The sequence below is a fragment of the Balaenoptera acutorostrata genome, chromosome 17 (assembly GCF_949987535.1).
Source record: "Balaenoptera acutorostrata chromosome 17, mBalAcu1.1, whole genome shotgun sequence".
NCBI classification, from domain to species: domain Eukaryota; kingdom Metazoa; phylum Chordata; class Mammalia; order Artiodactyla; family Balaenopteridae; genus Balaenoptera; species Balaenoptera acutorostrata.
The window spans coordinates 3,433,692-3,461,519 of record NC_080080.1 but is presented as its reverse complement, the minus strand read 5'-3'; the positions used below and the strand labels follow the sequence as shown (position 1 = coordinate 3,461,519).

Below are 27,828 nucleotides of genomic sequence, written 5' to 3'. Positions count from 1 at the left end.
AAGAACAACCAAAAAAACCCAAAGTTAGCAGAAGGAAAGGAATCATAAAGATCAGATAGGAAATCAATGAAAAAGAAATGAAGGAACCAATAGCAAAGATCAATAAAACTAAAAGCTGGTTCTTTGAGAAGATAAAAAAAATTGATAAACCATTAGCCGGAAACATGAAGACAAAAAGGAAGAAGACTCAAAGCAATAGAATAAGAAATGAAAAAGGAGGAGTAACAACTGACCCTGCAGAAACACAAAGGATCATGAGAGATTAGTACAAGCAACTACATGCCAATAAAATGGACAACCCAGAAGAAATGGTCAAATTCTTAAAAAAGCACAACCTTCTGAGACTGAACAAGGAAGAAATAGAAAACATAAACAGACCAATCACAAGCACTGAAATTGAGACTGTGATTAAAAATCTTCCAACAATAAAGCCCAGGACCAAATGGCTTCACAGGCGAATTCTATCTAACATTTAGAGAAGAGCTAACACCTATCCTTCTCAAACTCTTCCAAAATACAACAGAAGGAGGAACACTCCCAAACTCATTCTACGAGTCCACCATCACCCTGATACCAAAACCAGACAAAGATGTCACAAATAAAGAAAACTACAGGCCAATATCACTGATGAACATAGATGCAAAATCCTCAACAAAATACTAGCAAACAGAATCCAACAGCACATTAAAAGGATCATACACCATGATCAAGTGGGGTTTAAACCAGGAATGCAAAGATTCTCCAATATACGCAAATCAATCAATGTGATACACCATATTAACAAACTGAAGGAGAAAAACCATATGAATATCTCAATAGATGCAGAAAAAGCTTTCAACAATATTCAACACCCATTTATGATAAAAACCCTCCAGAAAGTAGGCAAAGAGGGAACTTTCCTCAACATAGTAAAGGCCATATATGACAAACCCACAGCCAACATCATCCCCAATGGTGAAAAACTGAAACCATTTCCACTAAGATCAGGAACAAGACAAGGTTGCCCACTCTCACCACTATCATTCAACATAGTTTTGGAAGTTTTAGCCACAGCAATCATAGAAGAAAAAGAAATAAAAGGAATCCAAATCAGAAAAGAAGAAGTAGATGACATGATACTATACATAGAGAATTCTAAAGATGCTACCAGAAAACTACTAGAGCTAATCAATGAACCTGGTACAGTAGCAGGATACAAAATTAATGCACAGAAATCTCTTGCATTCCTATACACTAATGATGAAAAATCTGAAAGTGAAATTAAGAAAACACTCTCATTTACCATTGCAACAAAAAGAATAAAATATCTAGGAATAAACTTACCTAAGGAGACAAAAGACCTGTATGCAGAAAATTATAAGACACTGATGAAAGAAATTAAAGATGATACAAATAGATGGAGAGATATACATGTTCTTGGATTGGAAGAATCAACATTGTGAAAATGACTATACTACCCAAAGCAATCTACAGGTTCACTGCAATCCCTATCAAACTACCAGTAGCATTTTTCACAGAACTAGAACAAAATATTTCACAGTCTGTATGGAAACACAAATACCCCAAATAGCCAAAGCAATCTTGAGAAAGAAAAACGGAGCTGGAGGAATCAGGCTCCCTGACTTCAGACTATACTGCAAAGCTACAGTAATCAAGACACTATGGTACTGGCAGAAAAACAGAAATATAGATCAATGGAACAGGATAGAAAGCCCAGAGATAAACCCACGCACAAATGGTCCCCTTATATTTGATAAAGGAGGCAAGAACATACAATGGAGAAAAGACAGCCTCTTCAATAAGTGGTGCTGGGAAACCTGGACAGCTACACGTAAAAGAATGAAATTAGAACACTCCCTGACACCATGCACAAAAATAAACTCAAAATGGATTAAAGACCTAAGTGTAAGGGCAGACACTATCAAACTCTTAGAGGAAAACATAGGCAGAACACTCTATGACATAAATCACAGCAAGATCCTTTTTGACCCACCTCCTAGAGAAATGGAAATAAAAACAAACAAATGGGACCTAATGAAACTTAAAAGGTTTTGCACAGCAAAGGAAACCATAAACAAGACGAAAAGACAACCCTCAGAATGGGAAAAAATATTTGCAAACAAAGAAACTGACAAAGGACTAATCTCCAAAATATACAAGCAGCTCATGCAGCTCAATATCAAAAAGATAAACAGCCCAATCCAAAAATGGGCAGAAGACCTAAATAGACATTTCTCCAAAGAGGACATACAGATTGCCAACAGACACATGAAAGCATGCTCAACATCATTAATCATTAGAGAAATGCAAATCAAAACCACAATGAGGTATCACCTCACACCGGTCAGAATGGCCATCATCAAAAAATCTACAAACGGGCTTCCCTGGTGGTGCAGTGGTTGAGAATCTGCCTGCTAATGCAGAGGACACGGGTTCGAGCCCTGGTCTGGGAAGATCCCACATGCCGTGGAGCAACTGGGCCCGTGGGCCACAACTACTGAGCCTGCGCGTCTGGAGCCTGTGCTCCGCAACAAGAGAGGCCACGATAGTGAGAGGCCCGCGCAGCGCAATGAAGAGTGGCCCCCGCTTGCCACAACTAGAGGAAGCCCTTGCACAGAAACGAAGACCCAACACAGCCAAATAAATAAATAAATAATTTAAAAAAAATCTACAAACAATAAATGTTGGAGAGGGTGTGGAGAAAAGGGAACCCTCTTGGACTGTTGGTGGGAATGTAAATGGATACAGCCACTATGGATAACAGTATGGAGGGTCCTTAGAAAACTAAAAACAGAACTACCATATGACCCAGCAACCCTACTACTGGGCATATACGCTGAGAAAACCATAATTCAAAAAGAGTCATGTACCACAATGTTCATTGCAGCTCTGTTTACAATAGCCAGGAATATGGAAGCAAACTAAGCACCCAACGACAGATGAATGGATAAAGAAGATGTGGCACATATATACAATGGAATATTACTCAGCCATAAAAAGAAACGAAATTGAGTTATTTGTAGTGAGGTAGATGGACCTAGAGACTGTCATACAAAGTGAAGTGACTCAGAAACAGGAAAACAAATACCATATGCTAACACATATATATGGAATCTAAAAAAAAAAAAAAAAGGTTCTGAAGAACGTAGGGGCAAGACAGGAATAAAGACGCAGACCTACTAGAGAATGGACTTGAGGACACGGGGAGGGGGAAGGGTAAGCCGGGACGAAGTGAGAGAGTGACATGGACATATATACACTACCAAATGTAAAATAGATAGCTAGTGGGAAGCAGCCGCATAGCACAGGGAGACCAGCTTTGTGACCACCTAGAGGGATGGGGTAGGGAGGGGGAAGGGAGTTGCAAGAGGGAGGGGATATGGGGATATATGCATATGTATAGCTGATTCACTTTGTTATACAGCAGAAACTAACACACCATTGTAAAGCAATTATACTCCAATAAAGATGTTAAAAAATAAAGAAGAAGAAGGCTCCTCCTTCCGCCTGCCTCCTCCACAGCTTTCTGTGGTTCTCCCAGTCTAACGGTCATCGATTGGGCACCCAGCATGCGCTAGATATCCTGCAGAGCGCGGATAAGGAAACATGAACGTTTTCTGCCTTCGTGGAGCTTGGGGTCACACGGGGTGACAGATAAGCCTACTGCCGACAACACCATCCAAGCGACGTAGAGATGACGGAGGGATGAGCCAACCAGAGGGCAGAGGGAGCTGGGGGGTCTCCACACTTGGGTTTTGTTACCTGCTTCACCCTCAGAACTCCCCTGAGGACTAAGGATGATCTCTCGTTCACAGACGAAGTGAAGTAACCCACCCACTGAGACAACGCTGAGGTTTATCCATGGCTGTTTGATGACAAGTAATTGTTTCCCCCATTTTGCTTGTTTCAATAGTGTAGATGTTTCCGGGTTGAGAGAGGGGGCAGGATTCTTTTGTTTAATGTGGCCACTATTTAAACTGTTTTGGGTTTTTTAGGGACTAATGAGATCACCTAAATCTGTACGGCAGGACGTTTTGTGAAATGACTCTTGGACCCCATATGTCTGTGGTGTGAAATTTCCATTTCCTTACCCAAAGCAAACATACTGGCTTTCTGTCAGTCATTCTGAAAAGCTGATCTAACTCAATTTTCCTGTTCAGCGAGAATGCAATGAAAGTACCCACTTTCCTCTACTGTCTGCCTGGGGATCCGCGAGTCCTGGTGGCCACCAGGCGCTCTCATGACGGGCCAGGTGCTCAAAGGTTTGAGGGCCTCTGTGAACCCCACGCGGGGCCACCATGCGGCTCATCCCGTGGAAAGGCCCTGGGCTGCAGCAGGGCTGGCGGGTTTATGGGTTCCTAGACAGGTGTTTCTTGACTTTCCCCAAAATAAGCATTTGAATGCCTAGATTTAATCTTAACTGTATGTTTATGTTAAGATTTTACCACAAATGTTTATGCAAATGCCTTCCCAGGCATCCAGGTGCTATAAATCAGTCACTGAGGTACCTCAAACTGAGCTACTTAGAGAGCTTCCCATGTGCTAACCTATGAGTTACATCACAGGTCACAAGGCACAGCAGAAAGACCCAGAACTGCCTACAGTCCAGTGCTACAGACAGTAAAACATGCTAAACAAATCGGAAACATTTCCTCCCTTGAGGCAGTGGTCCTCAAAGCACGGTGCCCACAGCCAGCTGCAGCAGCTGGAAAGCTGTTAGAGATGCACTCTCAGCCCCGACCCAGACCTGCCGAATTAGAAATCGAGGATGGGGCCCGGCACTCCGTTTTAACAAGCCCCCAGGTGATTCGGATGCATGCTACCGTGTACGAACCAACGCGTTAAGGTCCTGCTATGATCAAACGTAGCATGTGATTAATAGGAAAGGAATGAGAGCGCATAGCAACGCTTTAGAAGCCATTTCCTTTTCTTTCTTGTTCGGTATTCAACACTTACCGGGAGCCTGTGAAGTGCCTGCCCTGGTACCAAGTGCTGAAAAGGCAAAGGTTAGTAAGGCATCATCCTGAGCTTGGACCAACTCACACTCTACTGGGAAAAAACTGGCTTACATAATAGTTACGGCAGCTGTGGACATGTTCTAAGTCATGTCCTACCTCAATACAGGAAACCATCTGACACAGACTGTGTGTGTGCGCATGCACCTCAGACTGCCATTGTGCCTCTGCAGAAAGGCCTCTGCCGATGGGGCAAGCAGGTCCCATCCTCTTCCTTCCGTGACCTTCCCGCACAGCACTTCTCACCAGTTGACATGTGTGTGCTTACTGTTCGTCTCCTCTGCCAGAAGGTGAGCTCCAGGACGTCGTCCTGCTCTCTGTTACAGCCCCAGCTCCCAGAACTGGGCACTGAATAGTTACTCACCAGGGGCTTGTTGAATGGGTGGAGTGGATGAAATGTTACAGGGGTTCAGGTAAACAGTGACCATCATGGTGGACAAAAGCCTTCACCGTGTCATGGAACCTCAAGGAGCATTCTTCTGGCCCCTCTCCCTGACATCTGTTTAGAATTCCACATGCAGTGGACTCTACACTTCTCTTACTGCTACATTTCTTATTAAGTTTTGAAATTGTTTAGCAGATTAAAGGATTCTTTTGATGCCTTTATGCTTAAACTTTGTAGAGTTTAAACCGTCTCTGTAACTATTACTGGGACAGATTAGAAATAATTTGGAACTGAATTGGATTTGCCATTTTGTAAGCTTTTCTTATCTACCAGGGCTAATAGCAGATGCTTTCCTCCTTACAATAGCCCAGGGGGAAGGCTTATGATCTGCATTTCACAGATTGAAAACTGAGGGTCAGATAGGCGAAAAGCTTATATTCACTGCTCTATAAATATGGTTTGAATCAATAGAGGATGTTTTGTATTCCATAATAAGTTTGGAAACTTACAAAGTATATATAGAGGGGAAGCATGACATTGTGGAAACAATACAAGCTTTGGATTTAGCCATAACTGGGTTTGAATTTTAGCTGCTACTTTGAAACTGCTTGACCTTGGGCATGTTGCTTAATCTTTCTGAGCTGTTTAGTAATTCCCACCCAAATACTGGGAAGTTGCAGTCATGAGAGACGTAACCTGTAAATACTGTTTAAAAAGTTCGATCTCTCTGCTGCCACGTTCCAAGCCTCTCGGGCCAGCACGGTCTCCAGCCTGGGCCGCCCACCTGCTTGCCATCCTTGAGCACGTGAATGATCAGTGAACAAACGGTCTAATACATTTTTTCCTCCAAGCTAATGAGAACCTTCACTCTGCTGCCCCGAGGCACCAAAAGGCTCATGCAACCATTTTCCCCTAGTAACACAGCTTGATTAAGAAAATATGCTATTCCATGACATAGGTTTTTTTGTTTTTAACTCGATTACATTTACTCTTAAGTTTTCTTAGCAGATTCTTCCAGTTGGTCCATTTATAAGTACAATTATTAAAACGTAAAAGCATGTAAGAACTTCATGAACATCCTATGGTTCTTTACCGTAAAGGTTAAAGTAAAATAAAATATTTAACAGGACATAAGACATCATCTGAATGTTGCTGGGCTTCTGAAGAATCTCAAAACTAGACTTTACTCTGAGTGTGAAGAAACTGACTCCACTGCCCTGCTTTGCCTCACTGATGGAGTGAATCTCTTTAGAGAAAGGAGAATTCCTGTGGAAAGGGAATATTTGACCTAGCTATCTGGAATATCTGGGTCCAGAAAGATTTCCCAAAGGCTGAGCACTGTGCCAGGAGGCACGGACCAGGCCACGGCCATGAGGAGCTCACAGCTATGGAGAACTCGGGGATATGGGCACGGGGCCACCACCGACAGCTTGGCAGACAAGGTAACATCGGAGCGTGGCGCTGGAGGAGGACTGGAGAACATGCCAGGGATCAAAGGAACTGAGAGAGAACCTCCAATCGAAGTGAACAGCCAGCGCCAGTGAAGAGCACAGTGAGAGGGTCCACCTGGGGAGCCAGGGTGCGTGGCCCGGTGTGGCTGCCCTTAGGGAAAGCACAACCTGTTTTTCACCTTTAAGTTCAAAGGGGGCTGTAGCGGTTTTGTGGGTGCACTTCATCAGGTTGAGGAAGTTCCCTTCTAAGTTTGCTGAGTTTTTATTAGAAATAGATATTGTACTTTGTCAGATGCTTTTTCTTCGTCTACTGAGATGCTTATATCATTTTCTTTTTTTAGTTTGTTGATATGAAGAATTACATTTGCTGGTTTTCTAATGTTAAACCAACCTTGCATTCCTCAGATAAATGCCACTCAGTCAATATTATGGTGAAAAAAATCCCTTAAAATTTTCCTATTTATGTTCAGGAGTCTTTATTTTTGTTTTCATAATCTTTGTCTGGTTTTGGTATCAGGGTAATGCTGACCTCATAGAACGAATAAGCAGTATTTCTTCTTTCTCAAGTTTCCTGCAAGTAGAGCTTACATAAAATTTGTATTATTCCTCCCTTTATGTTTGGTAAGCTGCATGGGTGAGCCATCTGGGCCTGGATTTTCTCTGTGGGATGGTTTTAACAAAACATTCCCTTTCCTTAATGGATATAAGGCTATTCAGATTATCTACTTCCTTCTATGAGTAAGCTTTAATACTTTTGAGTCTTTCAATGAATTTGTCGCCATTAAAAAGAATGAAATAATGCCATTTGCAGCAACATGGATGGACCTAGAGATTATCATATTAAGCTCAGTAAGTCAGAAAGAGAAAGACAAATATAATGATATCATTTATATGTGGAATCTAAAATATGACACAAATAAACATACCTACAAAACAAAAACAGACTCACAGATATAGAGAACAGACCTGCGGTTGCCAAGGGGATGAGGATGGGGAGAAAAAGACTGGGAGTATGGGATTAGCAGATGCAAACCATTATATATAGGATGGATGAACAAAGTTCTACTGTATAGCACAGGGAATTATAGTCAATATTCTGTGATAAACCATAATTGAAAAGAATATGAAAAAAGAATATATATGTAAAACTGAGTCACTTTGCTGTACAGCAGAAATTAACACAACATTGTAAATCAACTATACTTCAATAAAAATTTTTTTAAAAAGGAATTCGTCCATTTCACCTCAGTTTTCAAATTTATTGGCATAAAGTTGTTCATAATATATCCGTTATGCATTTAATATGTGTAGAACCTGTAGTGATGCCACCTTTTTCATTCCTAATATTTTTAATTTATGTCTTTTCTCTATGATCCATCTGACTAGAAGCTGGTAGACTTCACTGATTTTTCTCAAAGAATAAAGCTTTTGGTTTGTCAATATTGGGTTTTTTTGTTTCCAGTTTCACTGATTTCTGCTCTGGTCTTTATTATTTCCTTTTCTACTCTAGGTTTAATTTCCACATTTTTTTCTACTTTCTTCAAGTTGAAGCTGAGATTTATTGATTGAAGGCTATTCTTCTATTCTGACATAGGCATTAAGTACTATAAACTTCCCCAGAACTACTGCTTTAGTGGCATCCCACAAATGATATACTGTGATTTCATTTTCACTCATTTCAAAACACCTTCTAATTTTTTATTTCTTCTTTGACCCATGAGTTAATTATGTGTCATTTTGTTTCCAAACGTCTGAGGGTTTTTCAAAGATTTTTGTTATTGGTTTCTAGTTTAATTTTATTACTGTCAGAATATACTTTATAAAATGAGAATCCTTTTAAATTTATTGAGATTTGTTTTGTGGCCCTCTGTATCAGGAAGGGCTCTCCAGAGAAACAGAACCACAAACCAACAGGGCACATGTGTTGGTAATATCTGTGTGTACACATGTACAAAGAGATTTATTTTAAGGAACTGGCCAGTGTGATTGTGGTAGCTGGCAAGTTTGAGATTTGTAGGGCAGGCTGATGGGCTGGAAACTCAGTCAGGCGCTATGTCACAGCCTTGAGGCAGAACTCCGTCTCCATTTTCGGAGAAAGGGGTTTTGGAAATTTCTCCCCCCAAAATTCTCAATTTTTGCTCAAAGGCCTTCAGCTGGTTGGATAAGGCCTAACCATATTATGAAGAATAACCTCTTTCACTTAAAATCAACTGGTGGTAAATGTTAATCACATCTCCAAAATCACTTTACAGCAACATCTAAACTCGTGTTTGACCAAACAACTGGGCACCACAGCCTAGCCCCATTGACACACGAAATCTAACCATCACAGGCCAACATGGTCTACTTTGGTTAATTGTTCTATGCGCATCTGAAAAGAACATGTACTCTGTACCCAGCTGTTGTTGAGCAGAGTGTTCTATAAATGTTGATCACGTCAAATTGATTGACAGAGAAGATCTCAACGATACTATCTCTACTCATTTCTGCCTACTTTCTCCAACAATCACAGAAGGATACTGAACTCTCTCAATTTATTTATGTCTTCTTGCCGTTCTATCAGTTTTTGCTTCATGTATCTTGAAGCTCTTATTAGGTATATAAATATTTATGGCTTACATTTTCTTGAGGAATTGAGCCCTTTACCATTATGAAAAGACCTTTTTATCCTTGGTAATATTCTTTGCTCTGAAGTTTACTTTTCTCTGTTCTCCATAAGGCCACTCCAGATTTTTCATTAGTGTAAGCATGGTATACCTTCCTCCATCCATTTAGTTTCAACCTATTTTTGTCTTTATATTTAAAATTCATTACTTGGAGGTAGCTAGAGTTGGGTCTTGCTTGTTTTATCCAATCTGACATTGTCCACCCGCAATTAGAGTATTTAGACTACTTACTTTTGATCTGATTACTGATATGGTTAAGTTTATCTCCCATCATCTTGCTATGTCTTCTATCTGTCCCATTTTCCTTTGTTTCCTTTGTCCTCCCTTTATTCCTTCTTTTGGACTAACTGAATATTATTTATGCTTCAACTTCTACCTCCTTCGTTGGCTTATTTGCTATAACTTTTTTTTTTTTAATGGTTGTAGGGAACTTCCTTAATATGATAAAGGGCAGGTATAAAAAATCTACAGCTACCATCACACTTAATGATGAAAGACTGAATGGTTTATCTCTACAATCATGAACAAGGCTAGTACAATAAAGCAGGGAAAGGAATAAGTTAGCCTGCTTGGAAAGGAAGAAGTAAATCTTTCTATTCACAGATGATCTGAACATCTACTTAGAAAAGTCTTGTTGGATTTAAGACCGACTACTTAATTTTGAAGACTCCTCTGAGTTTTCTCATATGTGCATGTATTAGTGGACACAGTCATCATCTATTATTTTGACACAACAGGCACGCAGGAGAGGGATGACAACCCCGGCACGGCCACACGACAGGACGCAGGCAGCCATGAGGCGCATCTGGGACAGGCAGGCAGGGTCCAGGCTGGGTGGGCAACACCGCCTGGACGAGACGAGGCCTGGCCTCCGCCTGCTCTGTAACCAGGGGACGCCTTCACCACACCCTTCAACTCATCCGTTCAGGCAACCCCCAGTTCTGTTCCTCCTCCCCAACTTGTGTATTGTTTTTAATAAAACACCTGCCCAAGTATTATTTCAATAGATCTTCACTAACAACCTGTGAGAAAGGACTTTCTCCGCAACCTGCAGGTAATCAAACTGGGGCTCGGGTGTTTTAAGAGAGCGCTTGGGGCCCCTGGATGGACTGTGTAGGTGGTCAGAGCAGCAGGGAGACGGCAGGACATGCAGGGGCAGGAGCACCTACAGCCTCAGCTCAAACCCTCACCATCCGGAAAGCGGCCGGCATGACACTGGTTCCCACGGGAGGTGCCCGTGGACGGAGCTGTTACCCTGACGGCCGAGGCTGTTAGGCCTGTTCCCTGATGTTTTTAAAGACAAGGTGTTGCTGAAAAGGGTGGGCACATACCAGCAAGCTCCCCAGAACCACATGTGCACCGAGCCCAAGGGCAGGCCCAGCTGCCCTGCCTCCTGGTGAACTTTGGTTTTGTTGGGATTTCCAAGTGCTTCTCGGCAGGCTACCAGCGGGTGTGATGCGTTTACAGAGCACTGCTGTCGATGGAGGGAAACTGGGGTGTATTTAGCAGCCGGACATGGCGGAGGCCCTGGCTGGATTTAGCTCTGGCTGTGGGGCAGGCCCTCCAGCCTCTCTGAGTGCTTTACGCTCCAGGCCCGAGTAGGACAGGGCTCCATGCAGCCCCCATCTTTCTGGGTAGTCTGGCCCTGGAGGCTGTAAATTGGATGCCTCCATCAGGCAAAGCCGCAGGGAGCCTTGAGCGGGACATGGCCCAGCCAACAGGCAAGAGGCCTCCCGTCCGTCCATGCGTCCCCATTTCTGCAGCCCCAGCCCAGGACAGGCGGTCCCCGAGCTTAGCCCCTCCCGGGCAGGCTCTCAGTGCAGCCCTGCCACGTTCCAGGCACACGGCCACATTTTGTGCACACGGTATCAACTCAGAAGGCAGGGCCGAGCCTTGCTGTCACTGGGGAGCTGGCTCAGCAGCGCCAAGAAACTGGTCAACGAGAGACTCCAGGTCGGCCACCCAGTGCCCAGCCTAACCGGGGCTGCTCCCCCGTAACAGCCAGCGGGGCTCATTCACCAAGTCTCACTTCTCTCTCAAAATACAGGAATCAAGTCCCAGTCCGTTACCAGTTCCTGATTTGATCAGCTTTGTTTCTCCTCCCTGCCCAGCTCTTCTATTATTTAAGCCTCCCAACAACCCCATGAAGGGAGCATGATTACTCCATTTTACAGATGGAGAAACTGAGGGTCAGAGAGGCCATACTGCAGAGTCTAGCTTACAGGAATATTATGTCTAATGTGCACCCACTTCACACAATCTGTTTTCAATCCTAGAAGATTCTTCAGGGTGTGCAGAAAAGCCGGGCATAAATGTGGACAGACATGCCGCGAACCAAACGGGGGAAGGAATCTTTCTGGGAAATCCGAAGAAACACATGTTATCGTTTCCCACTTCTTGAGGGGCTCCCCAGAAGCCACCTTCACTGAATTACTGGTTTCCATGGCTACACCATTCCTCAGCGAGGTTGCCAGGTTTGGCACGTCCCCAGGGAAAGCCGTCCCTGCTCTGGGGAGAAGGCTGATGAAACAGGGAGGCTCCCACGTGACAGCACCAGGCGCACAGGAGCCGCTCACAGACGCCACGCCCGCGCCGAACCGCACAAGTTCAACTGAACCACGAGGACGCATCTGGACGACCAGGGAGAGTTGCGACATTTCACAGGTTTGGACTCACTGCACCCCTCGCCAACAGACCTCAGACAAACCGGGTGACTCCCTCTCGGCACAAAGGCTCCCGCGAGGTCAGCACATCCACCCGACAGCGTTCCTCACAGCTCTAAAAGGAGACTGGTGCGTGTGGATGCGGATAAGAGAGAATCGTGGGCTTCCCTGGTGGCACAGTGGTAAAGAATCCACCTGTCAATGCACGGGACACGGGTTCGAGCCCTGGTCCGGGAAGATCCCACATGCCGCAGAGCAACTAAGCCCGTGGGCCACAGCTACTGAGCCTGCGCTCTAGAGCCCGCGAGCCACAACTACTGAGCCCACGTGCTACAACTACTGAAGCCCGTGTGCCTAGAGCCCGTGCTCCACAATAAGAGAAGCCACCCCAGTGAGAAGCCCGTGCACCACAACAAAGAGTAGCCCCCGCTCACCGCAACTAGAGAAAGCCCGCGTGCAGCAACGAAGACCCAACGCAGCCAAAAATAAATAAATTAAATAAATAAATAAAAAGAAAATCATGCCACAGCTGCCATCAACAGCAGACAGAGACGGGGAGGCCACAAGGCCAACTGCAGAGGCAAAGGTAACGATGCTGAGGGGCCTGACCCGGGAGGAGGAACACCCGAGACGGCAGGGAAGTGACATCCGGGGCCTGGGAGGAAGTCCCTTTCCCAGCTTCTCCTCCATGGCCCCCTGCCAACAATCCACCCCAACAGCATCTATGCTTGCGGAACCTCTACGCCTTGGCTCCCTCTGGTGGGACTCTTCTTCCACATCCCAGGGCCCTTGGCCAACACTACAGCCCTGACGCACAGCCTCCAAGCTTCTGCATCTGAGTGACGGAGACTCCCAGCTACGCCACCTTCCTCTTTCCCGCAGGGCCCTCAATGGAGAAGATTCTCCCCCGAAACCCAGCTCCTTAGCACTTCAACCCACCGACGCAACCTCTGTCAGCCCAGGTTGGCGCGTTCCCTCCGCCACGGCCTCATGGCAGACGGCGTCCAGGTCCTTCCACCGTCATCTCGTTTTCGTCAAGCGCAGCCCCGATGGCTCACAATTTGTTGTCCCGCTGCCTCACAGCCAGTTTGGCCAAGCTCTTCTGACGGGTCTCATCAGTCAGTGACCCTGTTAGTCGCCAAGAATGTAAGCAGTGCCCCAAAAGCCTGGGCCCGAACACACGCCTACTGACGTCATTTCTGGCGACTTTGCTGCCTGCTCCCCAGTCACAGCTGCTGAGACCTCTCGACCCCTCGCTCTACACACGCTCCCTGGGCAGGCGCGTCCCAGCCAAGCTCTCCAGGTGCTGGCAAGTCGCTGACGACCGAGAGCCCGACCCCGACTCCCCTCGTGCTCGGAGGAGGCAGCTCGTCTCCGCCCCGGCTCCGGCCCAAGGCACCTGGGCACCAACACTCACTCGTTACTTGTGTGTTTATTCCGCTGCCTTGGTGCTCATAAACCAACAAGTGGAAGGAGTCGCCTAAGGATTAAGGAAAGTTTACGGGATAAACATCTGAACTGAGAATAATGATGCGATAGATAAATTTTTTAAATGAACAAGAAAAAAGCAGGCGACGTTCTACTTTCATCAGTACAGTCCTAGATTCAACCCGCAAATTCCCGAAACTTCAGGAAATTAAGAGTCCACCACCACACGAGGCACTCAAGCCTCAGTGTAACTGCTTCCCGAACCTCACACAGAAGGAGAAATACTGAGAAACCAGCTTTCCACAAACACAGATCTGTTATCAAATACACGCTTCCTTGCCTTTCTGAAAAATACTCAGAACTCTGCCTCCAAAAGGCTCGGCAGAAAGCCAGAGCGCCAAGCCCCTTGGCGGGCTGCCCCGTGGGGGCCGACTCACCTTCACGTGACCCAGGTCCCCAGGCCGGCTGCCCTCAGCTGGGTTCACGGGCTTGCTCTCCACCCGGGGCCTCACGACCTGGCGGAAGGGACTGCACAGCGGAAAGCCACTCACACTGATGCTGTCTGAAAGATGAGAATAAAATTGTAAGTGAGAAGTTAACCGGATTTTTTTTTTTAATGTAGGAGATTTTATTCAAAACCCACTAGTATCTGGAGTAATGCTCCCGTTTGTGCTCACTACTCTAGCTTGTGTTAACTACAACCACCCGGTGAATCTCCCGCGAACGCAGAGTCACACCTACCACAGAGCAAAGTTGAGGACGTACCACCTCTGAAAAACGCCAGGTGCCTACCATCTGTCAGGAGGCACAGCCGCAGCACCACGCCACCTGCACCAGCCCCCAGCTTCCTGTGCTCAGGCAGCGCCAAGCCGCCTTTACCTTCCAGCCTTTGCACGAGCTGCGCCCTCAGCCTCCGTTCACGCGGTGGCTTCACCATGCCACTTGAACTTCGTCTAAAAGCCCATTCCTCTTCCAATTTCAGGAGGCCACTACTGTGTCACAGGACCACATGCAAACCTCTGTAGAGCACTCACTGCCACCTGTTCTTCTTCTTACTTGGTGATCTTACCTGTCAGTCTAATCCAGGACTCCTCCTTAAGTCCTTTATCTCACACCCCACATCCAATCCAAAAGGAACTCTTGTTAGCTCTCAGAGTATTTCCAGAAATGGCTTTCAAGGCCACCAGCCTGGTCTGGTCGCCATCAGCCCCTCCAGCACTAAGAACAAGGCCTCCTGGCTCCCCCACCCCATACCGCTCTGGCTCGTTTCCATCCACAGAAATGTAAATCAGGTCACGCCCCTCCCAGGACGCCTCCTGTTACTCAAGGGCCCTTTGCACAGCACAATGGCTGCATGAGGTTGAAGAAAAATGCATTTTCAGACCGTAAAAACTGCTGACAACAGTGTAAGTAAGTATCTTCTGCACCCCAAAAGAAACTGACTCAATTATCAACTAGAACCACTTCTAAATTAGATGGAGGTGCCCACCAATTATGAAGAAACATTTGTTAGGAACATCGCCATGAAAAGTTAATTTTATTTATTTATTTGTTGCTTGTTTATTTATTTATTTATTTTTGGCTGCGTTGGGTCTTCGTTGCTGCACGTGGGCTTTCTCTAGTTGCGTCGAGCGGGGGCTAGTCTTCATTGCGGTGCGCAGGCTTCTCATTGCGGTGGCTTCTCTTGTTGCAGAGCACGGGTTCTAGGTGTACGGGCTTCAGTAGTTGTGGCACGCGGGCTCTAGAGCGCAGGCTCAGTAGTCATGGTGTACGGGCTTAGTTGCTCCGCGGCATGTGGGGTCTTCCCGGACCAGGGCTCAAACCCGTATCTCCTGCATTGGCAGGCAGATTCTTATCTACTGCACCACCAGGGAAGTCTCAAAAGTTAATTTTTAAATGACTTGCATTAAGCAGAGAGAATGCAAACCCAAAATACAATTCCAGATGGTGGCTAGAGGACAGTTTATGCATCCCTCAGAATCCCAACAGAAAGTCGACCGAGCAGCAGAGAGCAACACCAAAACTCAGTTACAAGTAAACCAGGTGCCAACGCATCATCCAACAGGCAAGCAGGTGAGTACAAACCCCCAACAGCCCACGAGCAGCTCACACTGAATAGTTACCGAATGCACTTCAGGAGCTCCTACTTCTCATAACAGCAGGTAGACAATTCAGACCAACCCAGCCGCTGAGAACAACTCGAGAACGCAGACAAGGTACTGGAGGGCTAACAGGGCAGGGAAGAACTCCAGGACCACGATCCGGCAGAAGAAGGAAATACAGGGACACAGGCCTGGCATTAAACTTCCCCAGAGGTGCCTGCAGCTCCCTGAAGAACTGACCAAGAGGCTGAGAATCTGAGCAGAGCCTTTCACACTCAGGTGGGAAAACAGTGACATTCTGTGTCCCCTAAAAAGAGTGGATGGTAAGCCCTAGAGGCTTTGGGTGGGACCCAAAAGGACGACACACTAAGTGAAGGATAGACTGGAAATAAAGCGGCCGCCCAGGGACCAACGCCCGACTGTGAATCAGGTCAGTACCTGCAACCGGATTCAGGCAGTTCTCCTGCCAAAACACATTCCCTGTCGCCCCTACTCTGTCCTGTGTCTTCTCACCTTTGTGCACCTCTGACAACCACCTTTGTGGATACTAATATCCCCAATTCTTCACCATGCAGCCGCCCTGCCTGGAAATACTCCTTCCTCCGAGTCCAGGCACCTCGTCTACACTGAGACCCGCGCTCACTACAGCTGGCCCCGTATCCAGGAAGACAGGCTGCGAGGCAGGGCCGTGGTGGGGACTCAGACGGGTCAGGGCATATAAAGTGTTTGTCACAAGACCTGGTACCTGGCAAACATTCGGCAAAAACAGCTATTGTTATTATAGCAACCTATATGCATGTCCCAGATTCCTTACATGACTATAAACTCATTGAGGGCAAAATTCTTATCAACATCCCTCTAATACACCCCCCACAGTAGCTGGCACAGGCTCTAGCAAATCATAAACCCACAGTAAACGTTAAGTAAATGAATAAATCACAGGGTCAAATTTGGTAGTTTACACACCATGGTCAACGAAAATTCCATCATCCCAAAGTCACATTCAATAATCAACTCAATTCATGGTTAACTAAAATTTCATCATATGTCCTGTGCAAAGACCCATTTGCGAAAGTCAGTCCAAAGCTGTGAGATTTGAATGGGTTTTTCTCTCCCTTTTCTCATTCTCCCAGCATCATGGGCATAATCTGTAAAACCTCTCCACTATACCACAGTACCTGCTGTGAGGGAACTAGTATTATGAACACAGACATTTGCAAAACACAAACTCCACACTCTTCAGCTAGAAACTAGGTCACGTGGAGCCTGTAAGTGAGCCCCAAGGTCATCCCTGCTGAGTTAAGGCAGGTGCCCAACGGATTTTAAATGCCATCTCTTGTTCCCCCACGCACAGCCTGGAGTACAGCTTACTTCACTCTTCCCTAGAGAAAGTTTCCGTCATTAGCATATTACGCAAATGCTGCTAACTCCCAAAGGCCTGAGGTCCTTTTCTGCCTTGGAAATACTGATCCTGTTTCACACTTGTAACAGTGCTCCAGGCCTCCTTTCTGCAGGGGTCCAGAGGCTCGGGGCTGTAGTGGGAAATGTCCTGAGCAGCGGTTGGTCTGTCCTCCTTCCTTGCGGAACAGCTCCTTCCTTCTCCACCCCAGGTTGTTCTGGCGGGATCAGGGGTGGCTCTAATCCAGCCGTGGTGAGAGATGGAAATGTCCCATCAACAGTGGTTGATCCACAGGACGAACATGAGACCCCAGAAGGGTCTCGCGGAGTCTTTCTGAGATTTGGTCTACGAAGGGCGGGGCGAGTGGGGTGGATCTTCCTTTGAATCATATGTTATAAAGATACAGGTTTGGGCCTTCCTGCAGCCATCCTGCCCACCACACGGCAAGAGTGAGTGAGTCACACAACCCTGTGACCTCAGTTTTCTTGACTCTAAAATGGGGACCAGCTCAAGGGAATCAGTGAAAAGTACAAATCTGCCATGTCTTGGAACTGGGGGGATCTAGGATGTGGGCACTTCGCCAAAAGGGCTAAAAATTACATCTGAAATTTGCCTCCTTTTCTGACAACGACTTCAAAGCCTCAAAGAAACCTCAGAAACCTGCAATCTTCAAGCTCAGGAAAAAAAAAATATATACTAAAACAGCTACTCTCCGGCTTCTTTATAGATTAAAGAATTCTGCCCCCTAATCCAATGGAGAATGGAAAAGACAAGCTATGTATAAATTATAAATGGGGACAGAAGATCAGCAGCTCTGTCCCCATGGGAGACAGAGGGATGGGAGGGAGAAGCCGGCCTTGGGAAGGCCGGAAGAGGAGCATGCAGCCACATAGGGACAGGGCTGGAGAGGAGGAGGCCGCCGCACAGGGTGGCGAGAGGCCGGACGGAGCCAATGGAACGAGCAGGGAAGGGGCCGCTCCCAGCTGGGCGGGTGGAGGGCAGCAAATTCTGTTCAACCATTTCGGCCAATTTTCCTGCCAACACAGGCTGCCACAAATAGAACAGAGAACAGATTGGGATGACAAGTAATAGGAAGACAAGACCAAAAAAGTTACAGACAGACGATGGCAGCCTCGTAGGAAGACCGCAGAGTTGAGTGGATTTATGAGGACAGAGGGTATTTAAGAATGGGATGAGCCTGGTAGATCATCATGAATCAAAGTGAGCTTTTAGAGAGAATTTCACAGTCGCTGTTTATAGTGCTCAATTTTTCTATTAAGAGCATCTCTGTGGGCAATTCAGAAATACAATTTTATATGCTAAAATAGTACTTGTCTCTCGAAGTCAGCTTTATCACAGCCACGGTGACAACTGGTAGAAATGACAGCTGAAAGTGGGATGTGTGTGGTGGGGAAGAAAAAGCACAGTCGCAATAAAAATACTGCAACTAAGAAGGGCTGGAGGCTGAGTGTTTACTGTGTGCTCAGCATAGCACTGGGCATTTAGGACATGTCATATAACTGCTCCTCACACCTTGCCAGGTGGGCATGGTTTTATCAGTTCTATAGATGAGGAAGCTGAGATCCCGAGAAGGTAAGTAACTTAGTAGTTCATCACAGGCACAGCCAGAACTAGAAGTCAGGACTGCCGGATGTGTGATGACCCAGCAAAACTGGCACAAACAACATGCTTCAGCCCTAACGTGAGCTTACGAAACCTCCCCAGCCAGGCTGCTCTGCAGTGCACCATCCCACGAAACCTACCACGAGGCCCCTCACAATGGCTTAGCAACCGTCTCCAGTGAGGGGGCCACTCCAGAAATGTGCCCATTTTTGTGCACTTTCAAAAGAGACACAAATGCTGAAGGCTGAATACACACTTTTCTCACTGGTGACAGGTATATGAAATAAACTAAACTGGAATAAAATACATTTACAAAGGCCAAAGGAGACAACCATCTCCCCGTGGGAGTTTGTCAGGGTATGCTGTTCCAGGTAGAATATATTTTGAAGATGCTTTTTCAATTATTCATGAAGTCCGTGGGTGCCAAAGAGCCCATCTGGTTATCATAACATATCCTCAAGAAAACCAAAGAAGTAGAAGCATTTGGCTCAGAAATTAGACAATACTCATCCTCAATTTCCACAGAGAAAGTGGTGTGTTTATTCATTCAGAAACTTTGGGATATGCTTAGGAAGAAAAAATAATTCATGTAGAAACAGTGGGCTTCATATACCATTCAAACGGAAACAGCCCTCCCTCCATCCCCCTGGCCTTCCCTCCCGCTAAAGTCGGGGAAGCAGCGCCCCTCCTGCGGGCCCAATCGGTCCCTCACTGCTCTCGCCCCACGAACGGCCTCCCGGGATGTCTGCAGCCTCTTCCTCCTCCGCGCATTCTCATTCCAGGCACCCTCACCCAGTACCAGGGCTTCTCATTTTAACATCGTTACAGAGACACAATTAGCATATCATAACCTGCAGATGCTTCAACGGCACAATTGGAGGAGTTCTGACATTCCTAAAACAAGCAACACAATTGAGACGGTGAACATATCCACCTACTGCCAGGTTCCCCGTGCATCCTCGCACATCCTCACTGCCACCCTCCTGGCCAGATCCCCACTGCTGGCACCAGACATGAGGGTGCGTTTCCCAGAAGTTAACACATTATACATATTGTACGTTAATCTACTCTTCTCTGTCAGGCTTCTTTCACTCAGCATACGTATCTCGGAATCATCCTGAGTTATTGTGCATATCAATAGTTCACTCCTTTCTGTCGTTCAATAGTATTCCAGTGAGTGGATATAACACAATTTGTTTTTCCACTCACCTACTGATGAACACTTAGGTTGTTTCTGGTTATTACAAATAAAGCTGCTCTGAACATCTGTGTACAAGTCATTGTATGGACATATGCTGTCAGTTCTCCTGGTTCAATATCCAGGAATAAGTTGGCTGGGTCATACGTTAAGTGTATATTTGATTTTCCAAGAAAGTTATTAATGAGCTGTTAATATGCTTGCAAACAAGAAAAAGGAATTCAAAGGGATAAATAAGGAAGAGGAGCCTATCAAAAACTGAGCAGGCAAATTAAGAACAAATATCACCTCTTTTGGGGTTTTTTGGTTGTCTTTTGTTTTGTTTGGCAGCATCACATGGCTTGGGGGATCTTAGTTCCCCAACCAGGGACTGAACCTGGGCCACGGCAGTGAAAGAGCCGAGTGCTAACCACTGGACCGCCAGGGAACTCCCAAAATATCACCTCTTGAAGTGAAAAACAAATCGGATAATTTAAACACTCTTTAAAGAGCCAAACAGAAAATTAGGCAAAAAGAAAAAGTTAGTGAATTGGAAAAAAGAGGAGTGGAAATTATCTAGAATGTGGCACATGGAGAAAGATGAGGAATGTGAAAGAACATGAGAGGCCATGGAAGAGTGAGAGGCTGCACAGGTGAACAGGAGTTAGGGAAGCAGGTGAGAGTAAACTGGGGAAAGTTGGTATCTGAAGAGAGACAGACTGAACATTTTTCATAATGGAAAAATGTGAATCCTCAAATTCAAAAAGCACAAAAAAGCTCAACAGGACCAATAAAAAGAAACGCAAACCTAGAAATGACACAGTAAACCTGCAGAATACCGAAAAATAAGAAAAAGATCTTTTTGAAAACATACAGGGGATTGATATATATACACTAATATGTGTAAAATAGATAACTAATAAGAACCTGCTGTATAAAAAATAAATACAATTCTAAAAAAAAAAACATACAGGGACATGTCCACACAAAAACGTGTACACAGATGCTCATAACAGCATTAATCATAGCAGCCAGAATGGAAACAATTCAAAGATCCATCAACTGACGAACCGATAAACAAAAACAGTCTGTCCATACGACAGAATATTACTCATCCTCAAAAAGGAATGAGGAGGGAGGGAGACGCAAGAGGGAAGAGATATGGGAACATATGTATACGTATAACTGATTCACTTTGTTATAAAGCAGAAACTAACACACCATTGTAAAGCAATTATACTCCAATAAAGATGTTAAAAAATAATAACAATACAAAAAAAAAAAAAGGAATGATGGGCTGACACAGGCTGCAACATCGATGACCCCTGAAACATCAGGCTAAGCAGAAGAAGCCAGACACAAAAGGCCACAGACTGTATGATTCCATTTATATGAAATGTTCAGAATAGGTAAATCCATAGAGACAGAAAGTAGATTTCTAGTTACCAGGGGAGGGGAGAATGGTGAATGGCTCCTAATGGGTTTGGGGTTTCTTTTGGGGATGAGAAAAATGTTTTGATTTTGGTTGACTGCACAACTCTGAATATACTAAAAGTTACTAAATTGTACACTTTAAATGGGTGAATTTATGGTATGTGAATTGTATCAATTTTTTTTTAATTAAAGTATATAAACACTTAGGGGGGGAAAAAAAAAAGAAAAATGGAGATTGTATCCAAAGGAACAATAATTACACCAACAGCTAACTTCAACAGCAATGGAAGCCATTAGACAGTATGAATTCATCTTCAAAGTATTTAAGAAAATTTAACTGCTAATCTAGAATTATGTACACAGCAGAACTTCCTATTCTTAGAAATAACTGCTGACATAAAGACATTTCAGAACAAAAGCTGAGCAAACTTACCACCAACACATCCTCACTAAAGGAACTCAACAAGAAAAGGAAGCCTCATACACTGTTGGTGGGAGTGTAAATTGGTGCAATCACTATGGAAAACAGTACAAGGTTCCTCAAAAACCTAAAAATATAGCTACCATATGATCTAGCAATTCCACTCTCCTGGGTATATATCCAGAAGACACGAAAACACTAATTCAAAAAGATACATGCACCCCGATGTTCTTAAGCAGTGCTACTCACAACAGCCAAGACATGGAAGTAACCCAAGTGCCCATCAACAGACAAATGGATAAAGACGATGTGGTGCATATACACAATGGAATATTACTCAGTCATAAAGAAGAATGAAATTCTGCCATGAAGCCTATGCTATGAATAAGGCAGCATCACACAAAGTGTTTTGAAGTTGCAGCCCTAAAATCTGAGAGTAGGATCTCCTCTGGTGTCCCAGGTAAGAGAAGAAAGAAAGGTCTAGTTCCACAATGCTGTGCGTACAAGGCACACTTTCTCACAGTAAAGTCCAGCTGTCACCTCCAAGGCTAAGTGTGAAATCCATACTTTTTCACAGCAGACAAGGTGCACAACGTGCTACAGGAGCCAGTTTCCAATGAGATCTTGTTTGGGAGCCTGTTGCTGATGATCACCTTTGCTGAAAAGTGACACCACTTGAGTCACTGGCCACACAGGAAGCCAACTACGGTGGCCTTTTAAACCATCTGACGGTCCTCTTAGCTTCAGGACATTACTGAGTTTCTCCCCCTCTAAAGATGGTTAAGAAAAAAAGAAGCAGGAAGAGATATGGGAACATATGTATATGTATAACTGATTCACTTTGTTATAAAGCAGAAACTAACACACCATTGTAAAGCAATTATACTCCAATAAAGATGTTAAAAAAAAAAAAAAAGAAAAAGAAAAAAAGAAGCAAGTGAAACCGAAGCAGGTGACACTGGATCTCAGGGAACCCTAGCGACAGAGCCCTGAAATGGGAGCCCAAAAGTGGCACCTTCTTTTCTTTGGAAATCTTCAAAGGAAGTGAAGGATTCAGATACTTGAGGACAAACTGTAGAGCATAGGGAACTATAATCAATATCCTGTGATAAACCATGATAAAGAACATGAAAAAGAATATATATATATGTATATGTATGTATAACTGAATCACCTTGCTGTACAGCAGAAATTAACAACATTGTAAGTCAACTATACTTCAATAAAAAATTTTTTAACAAAAGAGACGTGAGGACATGTGTTCAAATCCCAGATGTGCTCCCTTTGTCTGTCCAGAACCGATTTGCTTAAAGGAGCACTGGACGTGGAGACAAAAGCCCTGGCCCTGCCCCCCGTCCGCCCCCAGCCTTGGGAAAGACTGATCACTGGTCAACAGGAAAGGTCCCAGCAGCGCTGATAAATGCTGCTCTCACGTTTCCCCTCTGGATCTTACACATCTTCTATATCTTGTTTACATGTAGTATTCCATCTCTACTTAAAGAGAAACACAAATAAATGAACATCAATTCTCCAAAGAAAGCCACAGAAATAGCTCAATTAGCATATGTTATTTTAGGATAAAATCAGGAAAACAAAACCAGAGTACTGCCAATTTGAAACTGGAAATAGGATGCCTTTTCCACAAGATAACAAAGGGAGAGCGATGGTCCCAGGCCAAGTAATGACACATGCTTGTTCTTTTAGAAACAAGAAATTCAAAGTACAGTCTGAATGTCTGAACCCTCTTTACAGCCGTCCTCAAGCACTGCACATCCCTAAAACACTGGGAAAGTCATTATTTCTTCATTAAAGAGTCAGCCAAATCACAGAAATCACAGAGCTGACAGTTTTAAGTCAGAACACTAATTTTAGAAATTATCTAAAGAAAAAGTTCACGCCAGCATCATCCCCCAAAACCTTTCCTCCCCAACAAATTCGTTGTTGATACTTATGGGGCAAACTCTCTTAAGGAATAACTGTTAGAATCTCAACCTCTCTCTCTCTCTCTCTCTCCTCTCTCTCTCTCTCTCCCCTCTCTCTCTCTCTCTCCCTCTCTCTCTCTCTCTCTCACACACACACACACACACACTTTTCAAAAACTAAGTTCCCGGAACTTGCTTTCTTTTTTTTTTTTTTTTTTTTTTTATAAATTAATTTATTTATTTTTGGCTGTGTTGGGTCCCCGTTTCCGCGCGAGGGCCCTCCCCAGTCGCGGCGAGCGGGGGCCACTCTTCATCGCGGTGCGTGGGCCTCTCACTATCGCGGCCTCTCTTGTTGCGGAGCACAGGCTCCAGACGCGCAGGCTCAGCAGTTGTGGCTCACAGGCCCAGCTGCTCCGCGGCATGTGGGATCCTCCCAGACCAGGGCCCGAACCCGTGTCCCCCGCACTGGCAGGCGGACCCCCAACCGCTGCGCCACCAGGGAAGCCCCCGGAACTTGCTTTCTGCCACAGTTTCTACACATGCATGAAAAACTAATTTCCCCACCCCCTCCCTCTTTCATCCTCGAAGGTCCTGCTCATTCTGTAAATTTTACCTCCAAAGACAAGCCTTCCCCCACTCCCTGTGATACAGTCATAGCATCATGTACCTCTCCTACCCAGCACTTAGCAAAGTTGCACTTTTTCATTTATTTGTGAAAAAATTCATTTCACTTATTTTATCAATTATTAAATTGCCCATCTCTCCCACTAGACTTGCGTGGTCTAACAGAGTGGCCGCAAGACAGTGTGCCTTTAAAGTAATTAAAATCAAATAATACTTGAGATCTTTAGATGCACCATCCACATCACAAGTGATCAAAGCCACAAGTGACCCATGGTTACCCTACTGGACGGCTCAGAACAGGAACTGCCCTATCACAGGGTTCTGACGGACACCACTGAACTGGACACTAAGCTCCTTGAGGGCAGGGACTGCGGCTCATTTTACTCAGGACAATCCCAAGAGAAGTACAGTACAGACACACCTCGTTTCACTGCACTTCCCAGATACTGCGCTTTTTACAAATTGAAGGTTTGTGGCAACCCTGTGTGAAGCAAGTCCATCGGCGCCATTTTTCTAACAGTATTTGCTCACTTGGTGTCTCTGTCTCACATTTCAGTAATTCTCACAGTATTTCAGACTTTTTGATTATTATATTTGTTATGGTGATCTGTGATCAGTGATATTTGATGTCACTATTGTAGCTGTTTTGGCATTTTTTAGCGATGAAGTATTTTTAATTAAGGTATGTGCATTGCTTTTTTCAGACATAATGCTATTGCACACTTAATATACTACAGTATAGTGTAAACAACTTTTATAAGCACTGGGAAACAAAAAATCATGACTCGATTTACTGCAATATTCACTTTACTGTGGTTGTGTGGAACTGAACCCACAGTATCTCCGAGGTATGCCTGTACATGGAATAAAGTAGAGAGTCCATAAATATCTGTGAAGGGGCTGTCGGGGGAAGTACACACCCTAATTGCTAACTTTACTACATCACACACCACATTGTAAAACCCAGAAAAAAGAAATTATTTAAGTCCTGTTACCTGATTAGAACAGAATACTAGTAATTAGTTACACTTCCATAACTTAAAATTGTATGACATAACTTCAAATATTCTATAATATCCACTCCAATTCAAATACTGACAAGTACCTAATATATACACACACAAAATTAGCTCAAAAACTATAGATTAAAACAGGTAATTAAAATGGTTTTACGGGTGAATTCTACCAAACGTTTAAAAAATTAATGCCAATCCTTCTCAAACTCTTCCAAAAATTAAGGAAGAAGGAACAGTCCCAAATGCATTTTCCCAGGTTAGCATTACCCCAGTACCAAAGCCAGACAAGGAAACTACAAGAAAACTACACATCAATATCCCTGATGAATACAGATGCAAAAATCCTCAACAAAATATTAGCACATCAAATTCAACAATACATTAAAAGCATCATATACCATGATCAAGTGGGATTTACCCCTGGGATGCAAGAATGGTTCAACATACACAAATCAATAAATGTGATACACACACATTAACAGAATGAAGGATAAAAATGATATGGTCATCTCGATAGATGCAGAAAAAGCATTTGACAAAATTCAAAATCTTTTCATGATAAAAAACCCTCAACTAATTGGGTGTTGAAGGAACATACCTCAACCTAATAATGGCTATATATGACAAGCCCAGAGCTAACATACTCAGTTGGTGAAAGGCTGAAAACTTTCCCTCCAGGATCAGGAATAAGACAAGGGTGCCCACTCTTACCACTATTCAACATAGTACTGAAAATCCTAGCCAGAGCAATCAGGCAAGAAAAAGATATTAAAAGGTATCCAAATCAGAGAGGAAGAAGTAAATTATCTTTATTTGCAGATTATATGATCTTATATAGATTCCTAGACTCAACCAAAAACTGTAAGATCTAATCAATAAATTCAGTAAAGTTGCAGGATATAACATTAACATACAGAAATCAGTTGCTTTCCTACACACTAACAACAAAATATCTGAAACATAATAAAGAAAGCAATCCCATTTACAATAGCATCAAAAACATAAGATAGTTAGGAATTTAACCAAGGAAATGAAAGAACTGAACACTAAACTATAAGACTTTGATGAAAGAAATTGAAGAAGACACAAAAATGGAGAAGTATCTTGTGTTTGTGGATCAGAAGAATACTGTTAAAATGTCCATATTACCCAAAGCCATCTATAGATTCAATGCAATCCCTATCAAAATTCCAATGGCATTTTTCACAGAAATAGTAAAAGCAATTCTAAAATTCGTATGGAGTCACAAAGACCCCAATAGCCAAAGCAATCCTAAGACAAAAGGACAAAGCTGGAGGTATCATATTGAATACCTCCCAATTTCAAATTATACTACAAAGCCATAGTAATCAAAATAGCATATAGTAATCAAAACAGCATAAAAATAGACACACAGACCAATGGAAAATAGAGAGCCCATAAATAAACTGCTGCATATGTGGTCAACTAATCTTTGACAGGAGAGCCAAGGATATTCAATGCGGAAAGGCAGCCTCTTAAACAAATGGTGCTGAGAAAACTAGATAACCACATGCAGAAAAATAAATCTGGACCCCTATCGTAAATCACTCACAAAAATTAACTCAAAAGATTAAAGACTTAAACATAGGACCTGAAACTGAGAAACTCCTGGAAGAAAACATAGGAGAAAGGCTCCTTGACGCTGGTCTTGGCAACAATTTTTTGGGTCTGACACCAAAAGCATGAGCAACAGAAACAAAAATACAAGTGGGGCTATATCAAACTAAAATGATTCTGCACAGCCAAAGAAACAATCAACAGTATGAAAAGCCAACCTACAGAATGGGAGCAAATATTTGTAAATCATCTATCTGATAAGGGATTAATATCAAAATGTATAAAGAATTCACACAACTCAATAAAAAAAATCTGATTTCAAAATAGGCATAGGAACTGAGTAAGATACTTTTCCAAAGATGACATACAAATGGCCAAAAGCTACATGAAAAGGTGCTCAACCATCACTAATCATCAGGGAAATGCAAACCAAAACCACAACGAGATATCATCTCACATACTTTAGAATGGCTGTTCTCAAAAAGACAAGAGATAAGTGTAGGCAACATGAGGAGACAAAGAAAAAAGTGTACCCTTGTGCACTGTTGATGGGGATGTAAATTGGTGCAGTCACTGTGGAAACAGTGTGGAGATTCCTCAAAAAATAAAAAATAGAACTACTGTATCATTCAGCAATCCCACTTCTGAGTACATATCCAAAGGAAATGAAAAAAGGATCTCAAAGAGATATCTGCACTCCATATTTTTACAGCATTATTCACAATAGCCAAGAAGAGGAAACCTAAGCATACACCTACAGATGAACAGACACAGAAGATGTGATATATATATACACAATGGAATACAATTCCACGAGAAAGAAGAAAATCCTGCCATTTGCAACAACATGGATGGACCCTGAGGGCATTATGCTAAGTGAAATAAGTCAGAGAAAGACAAATACTGTATGGTATCACTTATATG

At 43.9% G+C, this 27,828-nt stretch overlaps 1 protein-coding gene across 6 annotated transcripts in view; it reads right to left on the bottom strand.

Moving 5' to 3' along the window:
• Positions 1-27,828, bottom strand: part of TRAPPC9 (trafficking protein particle complex subunit 9) — a 560,212-nt gene that overhangs the window by 314,948 nt on the left and 217,436 nt on the right. For all 6 annotated transcript variants that reach the window (XM_057531917.1, XM_057531923.1, XM_057531919.1 and 3 more), the window contains one exon: positions 14,046-14,170. In XM_057531917.1, the coding sequence (XP_057387900.1) occupies positions 14,046-14,170 (125 nt within the window). The remainder of the gene's footprint in view (positions 1-14,045; positions 14,171-27,828) is intronic.